Raw genomic sequence first — 11,541 nt, 5'->3', positions numbered from 1 at the left:
TTCAGAGTTACAAACAACCTCCATTCTTGAATTGTTCATCACTCTGAGGTTCCACTGTAAGTGTGGTCTGATAACTCACACATGGGAGGAAGGTTCAAAAGGCTTTCTTGGGAGGGGGAACTACAAGTGGCATTTGGAGCATCCCCAGGGCAGCCAACTGCACAGAAGATGCTTAGATTGAAGTTTATATTGTGTTGTTATTTTGGGGTTGCAAATAAAGCCACACCCAAGCATTGGAGTGAGTTTGGACACTAACTCGGATTTGTGTGCTGCACCAAAAGGACACGGTCGAGACTAAACCTGTTCATATCAAACCATGTTTACTAGCTTTAACTATAGAAAATCCAACATTGGAATTAGAGATCTATCCAAATGAAATTCTCGGCTCTATGAGCTAAGATGTGAAAAAATTATCTAAGTATACCTTACTGCCAGACTGTGTCCTGAGTATTTACACATACTGTCACTATATGTGTATGCACACACACTATATAGTATGTTAAACATCTGTGTCACTTTAAAACTGCAAACAAAAAATGAAAAAAAAGGGATTTTCCTGCTACATTTAAGAGTCTTCTGTGACGCACTCTCTCTTTTGAGAAATATATACCTATTTATCCTTTTATGGCTGGTTATTTGTGAAAGTTACGTTAGGCAGTGGTCACTTATTCCTGTTGCTCTGTGCCCCTTGACCCATTTTCTAATCTCAGATGTGCGCTCTGAATGGCTCCTATGCCAGGAAATTCAATAGTGCACTTGTGTTCTGTGTGCTTAAGGAACTATGAAAATTGTTATTTATTTTGTTTTTTCAAACTGGATGACACTCACTTAGCTGGCAAGATAGGGATCCAAATACTACATTTTTATTCACCACTCAAAGGAGAACCCCGCCACAAGAATAATTTAACTTGCCTCTGAGTTCAGTAATTTTTAAAAAACCCATAAAGTATACTTACCTGTAAAACAGGAAAGAGGGTTTTACAGAGAGCAGCACAAATGGCACAACTGTGTAACTTATTGCTACTTGAGTTGCTATCCATGTGATGACATCGTAACATAATTTAACAATAGGAGAATCAACAAAGTAGTGTCTAATGTTGTTTCTTATCTAAAAAAAAGCAGATAACAGTAAACAGTATTAGCAACTAAAACATTGTTATTGAGAGCTAGTTTTATTGTATTTTATTTGTTCCATTGCCACTAAAGACTTCATCTTATCTCCAGTCTCTTTCCTCTTCTCATTTTGTCCTCGAGGACATCTGGTGGGGAAAGGGTTTCACATACTTTATGCTGAGGCAAGGAACCTATTGGAAAGAAGATTTCAATTGCACTTTATACATAAGTCAAAGAATTCATCTAAGAACACTGCACTTGGTACATGTGTGTCCAAACTATACCCAGCATCCATTGACCTAAGGTACAGATAGCTTGCACACCCTGACCTTCAGCTTACCATGCATTCTCTGGCCTAAGAATTTAGTATTAGAATTTAGTATTTTCAATATATCCAATCTAATTTGAGATTCTTGTCTGATTGAAACAACCTTGTTTTACAGTAAGTGACATCTAATCTTCTGTAAATGTACATTTGTGAATAATATGAAAATAGAATACTTCAACAAAAGTCTCCTTAAGTTAAGCCATTCCCATACACTCACTGACAGGATTACAGTCCAAAGCATTAAAAAGCATCCTGTTTTATCTAAATGTAAGAAATTTTAACTGTGTATTTCAGAAGTCTCAGTAATGTAGTAGTTAATGTAACAAAATTTGTACATAACACATTAACACACAGCTCCTGTATGTTTCTTTGAGAACCCTGTGTAACCCAGGAACCTCTAGGTGCTAGGGTTGCCAACTTTCTACTCACACAAAACCGAGCCCTGCCCCTTCTCCAAGGCCCTGACCCTGCTTACTCCATATATCTCCCCTGCCCCCCATCACTCACTCTCCCAACCCTCACTCACTTGCTCATTTTCACTGGGCAGGGGGTTGAGGTGCGGAAGGGGGTGAGGGCTCTAGCTGGGGGTGTGGGCTCCAGGGTGGGGCCAGAAATGAGGAGTTTAGGGTGCGAGAGGGGGCTCTGGGGTGGAGCCGAGGGATTCAGAATATGGGACGAGGCTCCGGGCTCTGGGTGCAGGTGCCAGGATGAGGCCAGAAATTAGGGGTTCAGGTGCAAGAGGGGGCTCTGGGCTGGGGTACAGGGGTGTGTGAGGTTTCCAGTTTGGGATGCAGGCTCTTGGGCTGAGGATGAGGAGCGTGGGGTGCAGGAGGGTGCTCTGGGCTGGGATTGAGGGATTCGGAGTGTGGGTGGGGGATCAGGGCTGGGGCAGGGGGTTGGGGAGCGGGAGGAAGTCACGGGTGCAGGCTCTCACTGGCGCTTACCTTAGCCAGCTCCTGGAAGCAGCGGCATGTCCCCGCTCTGACTTCTAGGCAGAGGCATGGCCAGGTGGTTCTGCATGCTGCCCCGTCTGCAGACACCGCCCCCACAGCTCCCATTGGCCATAGTTCCCAGCCAATGGGAGCAGCAGAGCTGGTGCTTGGGGTCCCCCGGCTGCCCCTATGCATAGGAGCCAGAAGCGGGACATGCCACTGCTTCCAAGAGCCACACGGAGCCTTGGCAGCCAGGGAGCCTGCCTTAGCCCCACTGTGCTGCCGACTGGACATTTAATGGCCTAGTCAGTCATGCTGACCAGAGCCACCAGTGTCCCTTTTCAACCAAGTTTTCCTGTTGAAAACCAGACACCTGGCAACCCTATTTGGTGCCAACTGACAGAGCTCACAGGGGTGCATAAGGGCTGCAGGGTTTTGGGAGGAAAGGTACATTTAGGCTTGAGAGAAACCTGCTGTGAATTTTAACAGCATAAGTGTAAGTAGAACTGTGCACATGAAAATTATATAGAGTAATCATGTTTAGTGTTGTGCATGTGTAACAAATTTCAGAGAAATTTGTGAGAGTGGCAGGATGGACTAAGTCTGGAGGCCCCTGCTGGAGACCTCATGGTCCTGTATTACCCTGTCCCAGAACAGAGCAGTGAAAAGTCCTCCAGGCAGTCTAGAGTGGCTGCAGAAGAGCGGCCAATCAGAGGGGCTGCTGGAGCAACCAGTAAGGGTCAGAAAGGCCAGATAAAAGGCAAAAAGCAGAGCAGAGCCTTCAGTGACTATGTGGCACTTGACAAGGGAGGACCAAGTGCCTGGCTGGTCAGATGAACAGTAGGACTGTAGATAGCTCACCAGACACACTGAGTCCAGCAGAGGCTGCCAAAGACCAGGTGCCTGGCTGGCTGGATAGCAGCAGAGCTGTCAAAAGGTTAATGCAGGCAGGCTGAGCCCACAGGACTGAGCATAAAACCTGGCCAGACCAGACGAGGGTACTGAGATAGGTCCTGCTGGTCTGGTAGCAGACTGAGTCCAGGGAGGGCTGCTGAAGAGGACACCAGTTGAGGTGTGACCTGGTGTGCCTAGGGCAGCCTCACTGGAAATGCCAAGGTCAGGGCAGGCTGCAAAAGGGAGAGCAGATACTCCCAATGCTGGTGGGTAACACAGAATTTAAAGTCACAAACTGTGCTTCTGGTTCTCCCACACTGGTTATCAAGAAACAAAAAAAGAAATCACACAGCCCCCTTATTGCATTCCAGTTCTCTGGCTCCCAATCAGCACCTAGGTGCAGTACAGTGAGAAGTTATTTAAAAAATTCTGCTCACATATACAAAATGTTCTTCTGACTCCAAAGGGTCAACCACGTTACCAGGTCAGTATAGGTTTGGATCTTACCCAAAATACCATGCTGCCAGCCAATCCTTCAGTGTGCAAAACTAAAGGTTTGTTATAAAGACAGAACAAGAAGAGAGTTGGTAAAGCAGTCACATACATACAAAGACTTCAAAGTCCATATTCAGATTCCTAGCAGCATTGGTGAGTTTGCTGGCTTGAAAGTCCCTCTGGAACACATCCACAGCTTGGATGGGTCATTCAGTTCTTTGTTCAGAGTAGGGTGACCAGATGTCCCGATTTTATAGGAACAGTCCTGATTTTGGGGTCTTTTTCTCATATAGGCTCCTATTACCCCTCACCCCTGTCCCAATTTTTCACATTTGCTGTCCGGTCACCCTAGTTCAGAGCTTTGTTTGTAGAAAGCTTACTCCAGAGGTAAGAAGCAGGACTGAAGACAAAATGGAGAAGATGCAGCTGCCTTTTATAGCCTTTGGCCATGCAGCTTGTATTTTCTTTGTTTCAAATACAAGCTGCCTAGCCATGTGCTGGGCAGCTTAGAGTTCTGTCCATAGGCATACCCCTGCATGCCTTGCTGAGTCATAAAGTGTATCCCTTTCCTTCTCTCAATGGGTCAGTTGTATAGCTGATGTCCCTTGATGGGTCATCAAGAAGGCTGGGAAGTGCTAATGCCAATCTGTCTGGGGGGGTGTCAGCCAGATGCACAGCACAAGTTTGGAACTACAGACATACCATACATGTAACTTACAATAAAAAGGTGATACAAAAACAAAAAAGAATAATTTGCCAGGTATGATAAAACATTTTTGCAGATACCTTACCACGGTATACCTGGCATAACTCATTGTAATTTTACAATATTGGTATTCATAATATCCTAAAGTATCCCACAAATTCAATACAGCTTCACAGAAGGTACCAAGATAGGCCCCGGCTAGGTGTCTGAAGAAGGCAGTGCCCCTGGGAAGAAACCAAGAGCTACGGCCCCATACCAGGGTTGTGATAAGAACTCAGGAGGACATACCCTGAAAGAGGGAGGAACGCTTGTGTGGCTTGGACAGAGGGCTGAGCTGCCAAAGACCGGATGAGAGAACCAGCGGCCAGGGCGTCCTCGCAAGAGGCAGATGCCATCCTGAGGTAAGACCAAAAAAGAAACACAAGCTCACATCTAACCAAGAGAAAGGGGGCTATCCATGAGAGGTGGGTGCCCCTCCCCATGAAAAAAAACTGTTTGCAGGCACTGTCGTCCAGAGAAAAGGGCATGCATGAGAGATGGATGCTGACCCCATTACAGTAACAAAAAGAAAAGATGACTAATACACAAAAAAGATAAGTTAGTGTAACGAAGGGAGGTTGAAGCTGTATTGTCTGGTGCTGAAGGCGACTGTGATGAGATCATCCTAATGAGTTTCCTATTCTTAAGTAACCACTAACTGCTGACTGTTTTTCCTTAATAAAGAGTTGTTAGACCTCTTGGAGATTTCTGACACCATCAACCAGTCCTGACTTCTTGAAATTTTGTCCTCCATTGACTTTCGTAGCTCTCTCTCTCATAATTCTTCCACCTCTCCAATCGGTCCTTCAGGGTCTCACCTGTTGGGTCCTCCTCCTCCTCCCCTCTCCTATTCTGAGGAGGCATCCCACAACTCTGTCACTAATCCACAAGTATGGCTCTATCAGTTTTATGCCACTAACTCACAAATCAACCTTTCTACAGATGAGCAATCCTCCTCCTCCTAAGACAGCATATCTGTCTGCCTTTCTAATATTTCCTTTTGGATGTCCAGTTGTCATCTTCATTTGAACATGGCCCAAACTGAGCTTTGCTCTTTCCTCTCAAGCCGTCCCCTCTCCATCATTTTTCACAACATCACCCACCTCCTAGTCATACAGGCACTTAAACTAAGGGTCATTTTGTCTTCTGTCTACACCCATCCATCCAAACTCTGTGTAAACTTTTCAGATTTTTCTACAGAAATATCTAAGATCCAACCTTTCTTCTTTCCACACACCGTAACTCTCACCCAGGCCCTCATCTCACACCTTGACTATGGGAACCTCCTCCTCCAGTACCCAGGGGGCAAGGGGCTCACTGATATCAGACAGTGAGTTTCAGCTGGCCTGACCAGTTTAGTGTATCCCAGTTCACTTATGTCATAATCAGTATCTAGTAGGTGTTGTGTAAGGTATAATTGGAAAACCAATAAATCAATGATCATTACTATTGCATTGTGTGTATATGGTAAATCCCCAAAGGACTGAACAAATGTGAAGGAATTATGGGACTAAATGTGTCTGACCCATATAAGTCTGAGGAGTGGGTAAATAGGTTTTTCCAGACAAAGAAAAGACCAATGCCTCCATCCAGGTGCAATCACAGACAATTGGCAATCACAGTCATTCACTGGCACATCAGAGGCTGCAAGGACAAGTCAATTTGCATTGTAGAAAGCACTAGCAGTGAAAAAGAAACTGGAACCTTTTCCATCAGACTCCCCACCACCTTTTCCCACAGGAGGGGCACTTGAACTTTGAGAAGCATACATTTAAAAAATTCACTGGACTATAAAAGAGAGAGGCAAAGAACTGCTAGTGACTGTTCACCTCAGAAGACAAAGGAACTGAGCACTTAGGACTTTGTGGGAGATCCGGAACAAAGGGATGGTCAGCTATCTTGCTGGAAGGAAGCGTGGTAAGACTCAAGAAAACTATGGTCTTGGTTCAAGGTAAGTCTTAATCATTAGAGTGTGTTTTTCACTTTTATTTGTTGGTAGCCATTTCTGACCTTAACGGTCACATTTTAATTAACTTAAAACCACCTTCATTAAATAAAATGATTAATTGTCTTACTATTCTAAATCAGCCCAGTGCTGTGTTTGACTTGATTATTAACTTCAGTTAAAGCAACAAGCTGTTGTGTATTTGTCTCTTTACAGGAGCAATGGACTTTATTACTCCTCTGAGTGTTCCACGTGAGGGCTAGACATTTCAGGGCAGATAATTTTGTGGAAATTCAGGACTGGGTGTGTGCTGGACTAGTAATAACCAAGGGTACTGGAGACCAGAGTGTGGCTGTGGTGTAACACACAGTCTGCTGGAGTCAGAGTTGCTGAACAGGGCTGCTCAACACACACACACTTAGAGCGCTTGCTTGTATGCTGACTGGGAGCACCCAGACAGGGAGCTACAGCAGCAGAGCATTTTAAGGCACTGAGGGTTACAAGACAAGCTGTGACACAACCTCTCACTGGTCTGGTTGAACCTCAAATCGTGGCATTCCCCCCTCTTACTTTGACAAATGCCATCTTGCCCTTGTCAAGCCCATTCAAAACTCTGTTGCCAAGATCACATTCCTGGATTCTTGTTGTGACTAAACCATCCTCTCTCACCTCCACTGATTCCCTGTTCTCCACAGCAAACCACACCATCTACTCAAAAAAACCCACATCAACGTTTAAAGCCCTTCATTGTTGAACCCTGCAATTCCAATTAAGAATGGAGCCACTGACTTGTATCTCAGCTGTGCCAATGATCCCAGCCCCATCCCTTAGTCCAGTTTTCTCTCAAGTACTTTTCTGTTTCTTCCTATGTGGCTCCTTCAGCATGAGAGGAGGAGCTCCTTTTAAAATACTGTAAGGTAACTACACAGTCATCTTTCACGTCCTTCCTCAAGATTCATCACCTTGCCATGATGTCAACTAAACACTTGACAAATACAGTTGGTGTCCTGAAACTGCTACTTACTACCAAACAAGGTCACTGTTGCTGTGTCCTCCCCATGCTCCCATTTCTCTGTTGTATGCACTTGCTGTGTTTGTTAATGCTTAGATTGTAAACTCTCTGCAGCAGGAATGTTTGTTTTTTTCTCCTTCCCCCTCTTTCATTATGTATGGATAGTGAGTGCCTAGTTAGCACACAGTGGAGGCTTGATCTCTGGGGCCCCTATGGATCACTAGAAAACAAAGAAGTACTGTGGATGACACTTAAAACACAATCTGGAAATAAGTATGTGATTTTTAGTAGAACAAAATTCTAGTATCATAAGTTAAATATAAAGTATCCATTATATCATATAGTCCAGAACCTGCTCAAGCACAATTGTCCTGTATTTACATCTTGTGCTTTGAACAGAACATTTTTCTATGGCTTAAGCTTCTACCACTGCCTTTGGAAGATGACTATTCGCGTTTCTCCCCCAACATTTGTAGGTGATTACTTCCTTCTTTAGCAGTTTAGCCAAATTAAAGAAATTTAGTTCTTTCAATCTTTCCTCATAAATTCATCCGGCCAGCCTGGTACAGTTTATATAAATCATTCACTGATTGCAGTGGAAGCATCTGAATAATGATGGACAGACCAATAAGCTGCTACAATCTTTTATGTGTGTACACAAGTATTTTGGACAATTTTTTAAGTGGATGCTATTTGTTGATGACCTACTTAAGTACTCTGCAAACAAATTTATAAACATACTAGATTTGTTGTCTGACCCTTTTTTAGTTTAATGATGTTTAGACTGATGGACAATTGATCTGACAATGACAAGGTTCTTAGCCCAGAATCAGGCTACAGAGATGTAACACTACAGAGTTCAATATCTTGTGGAGAGTCTCGAGGTGGATGATAAGGATACTCACACTGAGGGAAAAGTAAAACCTTAGATATCTTTATTGAAATAATGAACAAAGACAGAAAGGACCCAAGTCACATAAAAAGGTAGATAATACAATATTGGGGTTATCTGTGGTAGCATTCTTTGCATAAGCTCTTAGAAATGCATACTCAAACCCTTCCTTGAGGACCTGGTGGTAAGAGACAAAGGGGTCAGCCCTGTCTCTGGTATGCCATAGTGTCTGATGGTCCAAGTTCCTCAATTAATTGAAGGATCAAGTAGTGGAAAGCAGACAGGGATTGAAGAAGCCCAGAAAAGAACAAGCCCCAGACCACATGGTTGCTGCCCTGTTATAAGACTTGAACATCATCTGCTCATGCTCAGTCTTCCATACCTAAATTTAGCCTTTTCACCAACATAATACTGAGGTGTATTTATTCTGTAGGTTAACATATTGATATGTGTAACTGCCATCTTAGCTCATTATCATACACATCACTTAAGCAGATTTGTGGTTATTACTTCCATGTCTTTATGGTAGCATTTACTGGTACATTTTGACTCTTACCATTGAGCAAGCTCTCCTAACTTCCCTACAGGTAACCTGTGATGGGGCGTCTGCCCCATGCTGGTGGAGAAAGAGTTAAAAGCAGCCCTGAGGAGGTTGTGCAGCAGACAGCCAATAAGAGAGGGGCTCCAATGAGCAGTCAATGAGGGCAGAGCAGGCCCATATATAAAGAGGGCTGTAGGGCAGAGTGGGCAGTTAATTTTAATAATAATTGGAGATATACCTATCTTCTAGAACTGGAAGGGACTTTGAAAGGTCATTGAGTCCAGCCCCCTGCCTTCACTAGCAGGACCAAGTACTGATTTTTGCCCCAGATCCCTAAGTGGCCCCCTCAAGGACTGAACTCACAACCCTGGCTTTAAGCAGGCCAATGCTCAAATCACTGAGCTATCCCTCCCCCTCTTGGGAGCCCAGTGAGAAAGGACTGGGTTCCTGAAGGGCTGACAGAACTGCCAGCACTCTGGACAGAGCAGTGCTTGGCTGGGTGAGGGGAGCGAGAGGGCGCTCCAGCGTGACTGGCTGGAAGACTGAAGTCCAGATACAGGAGCAGAGAAGGTGCTAGTGGTATGATGAAAGGGACAGTGGGGGTTGAAGGAGATGCAGCACATGGCTGCTGCCTAGAGGGTCTCTGGGTCAGAACCCAGGGTAGTGGGAGGGCCCAAGTCTCCTTCCCAGTACCACCACTAAGGAGAGTGGCCAGTGAAAGGTTGCAGTTTGCCACTGAAGCAAGTGGCTAGAACCTTGGGCTGCAGTCGGCCACGGAGGCAAGTAGCTGGACAGAGGACAATTGTTCCCCCAGAATGGGGGGGGGGAGGGGAATGGAATGGGGCATGGCAGGAGGGCTGTGTCCTAAAGAGGATGCTGCAATCCTTGAGGCAACGCAGGTCCGGAGCAGAAGTGACAGTGGCGAGACACCACTGGAGGAGGGCGCCCTGTGAAAAGACTGAGCTAATTTGCAGAACGATCAGCAGGAGGCACCATGGTGGTGAGTCGGCACAATTACATAACCGTGAAGCCATTTATCTAAGACAAGGGTTATGGCATACTTAACCACACCTATGCTAATTTATGCTTAAGCTAATGTTTTACAGGATACAGACCTGTAGGTTTCTTGTGTTTCAGCTGATGAAAGCCACTAAATATAATGAAGGCAAGTCAGGGAATAATAGGCATGCTTGCCCTACAGGCTACAGATTGTAACAGCCAGTGTTAAATATTTGACATGAAGCCTTTTAAACAGTATTAATTCATAGTATAAATTTATCACATTTAAAGAAATATGCAATAAGTACCATGAAAAAAATTACAGTCCTATTAAAAGCTTTGTGATTCCCTGTCAGCACTGGATGGCTCTCATAAGTTTACTCAGGGCCACAAGGTTAAGCTGACAGCAATGGAGACTGATTCAGGAGGTTTCTAGTTCAACACCTAGGTGGAAGGATACACTTGAGTTCTCATTTTGGGGGCTGAAAGTAGAAGTCTGTAGGGCCAGAAATTGCATAGCATGTTGAGAGAGTGGAAGATAAAGCATTTTTTAAGTCTTGGGCCATAGCTTGGGGGGAGGGGATAGCTCAGTGGTTTGAGCATTGGCCTACTAAACCCAGGGTTGTGAGTTCAATCCTTGAGGGGACCATCTGGGGATTGGTCCTGCTTTGAGCAGGGGGTTGAACTAGATGATCTTGTGAGGTCCCTTCCAACCCTAATATTCTATGGGATAGGGCAGGAAAATTCTTTCGTCCTGTAATGTCCACAAAGTCCCAGTTAACAAAACTAATCAGGCTGCTCACCACTTAGAACAAGGGCAGGCAACCTATGGCACGGGTGCTGAAGGTGGCACACGAGCTGATTTTCAGTGGCACTCACACTGCCCAGGTCCTGGCCACTGGTCGGGGGGGGGGCTCTGCATTTTAATTTAATGTTAAATGAAGCTTCTTAAACATTTTAAAAACCTTATGTACTTTACATACAACAATAGTTTAATTATATACTATAGACTTATAGAAAGAGATCTTCTAAAAACTTTAAAATGTATTACTGGCACGCAAAACCTTAAATTAGAGTGAATAAATGAAGACTTGGCAAACCACTTCTGAAAGGTTGCCAACCCCTGACATAGAACAATGTGGCTGCCTCATATTAGCCAAGGCTTGTAGAAGAGCTCTGTAAGTTGGAAAGCTGAAGCTGGTCCCATAAAAAATATTACCTCACCCATCTTATCTGTCTAATTGGGAAAGGCTTTTACTTATTTTCGGAGATTTTTCTACCAATTTGGGAATAAGCTCTAGCTAATGAACAATTGTTTGTCCTTTGTCTTCACTTTGATCGTTTTGCCAATAACCAACCTGTACCTTCAGATTTTGTATGTTTGGGTTTTTTTGGAGGGGTAGTGGTGGTAAAGCAGTTCTATTATCTGCAGCCTTCTTACTGACCCCTTTCAATCTGGCTTTGAGTCTGGGTACAGTCAGTATTTGTGCTGATTTCATTAAGAGACTGTCTGTCCTGTGAAGGACAAGATCAAGTGTCCATGCAGATTCTGCTATCATTATGAAAGATTGTGATGGAGAAGCATAATTATGTGTTCCTGACTCAGTGAATCTTGGCAGTAACTGACAGAATCATGCCTGAGAAG

At 44.3% G+C, this 11,541-nt stretch overlaps 1 protein-coding gene and 1 long non-coding RNA gene across 3 annotated transcripts in view; one reads left to right on the top strand and one right to left on the bottom strand.

Moving 5' to 3' along the window:
• Window positions 1-11,541, bottom strand: part of MBOAT2 (membrane bound O-acyltransferase domain containing 2) — a 223,450-nt gene that overhangs the window by 4,442 nt on the left and 207,467 nt on the right. For both annotated transcript variants that reach the window (XM_030555474.1, XM_030555475.1), the window contains one exon: window positions 957-1,108. In XM_030555474.1, coding sequence (XP_030411334.1) covers window positions 957-1,108 — 152 coding nt within the window. The remainder of the gene's footprint in view (window positions 1-956; window positions 1,109-11,541) is intronic.
• Window positions 1-11,541, top strand: part of LOC115648209 — a 54,156-nt gene that overhangs the window by 778 nt on the left and 41,837 nt on the right. The gene's annotated exons all lie outside the window — the stretch shown is intronic.

The sequence above is a fragment of the Gopherus evgoodei genome, chromosome 3 (genome assembly GCF_007399415.2).
Source record: "Gopherus evgoodei ecotype Sinaloan lineage chromosome 3, rGopEvg1_v1.p, whole genome shotgun sequence".
NCBI lineage: Eukaryota > Metazoa > Chordata > Testudines > Testudinidae > Gopherus > Gopherus evgoodei.
The sequence above is the reverse complement of the archived record's forward strand: the minus strand, read 5'-3'. Positions and strand labels throughout refer to the sequence as shown.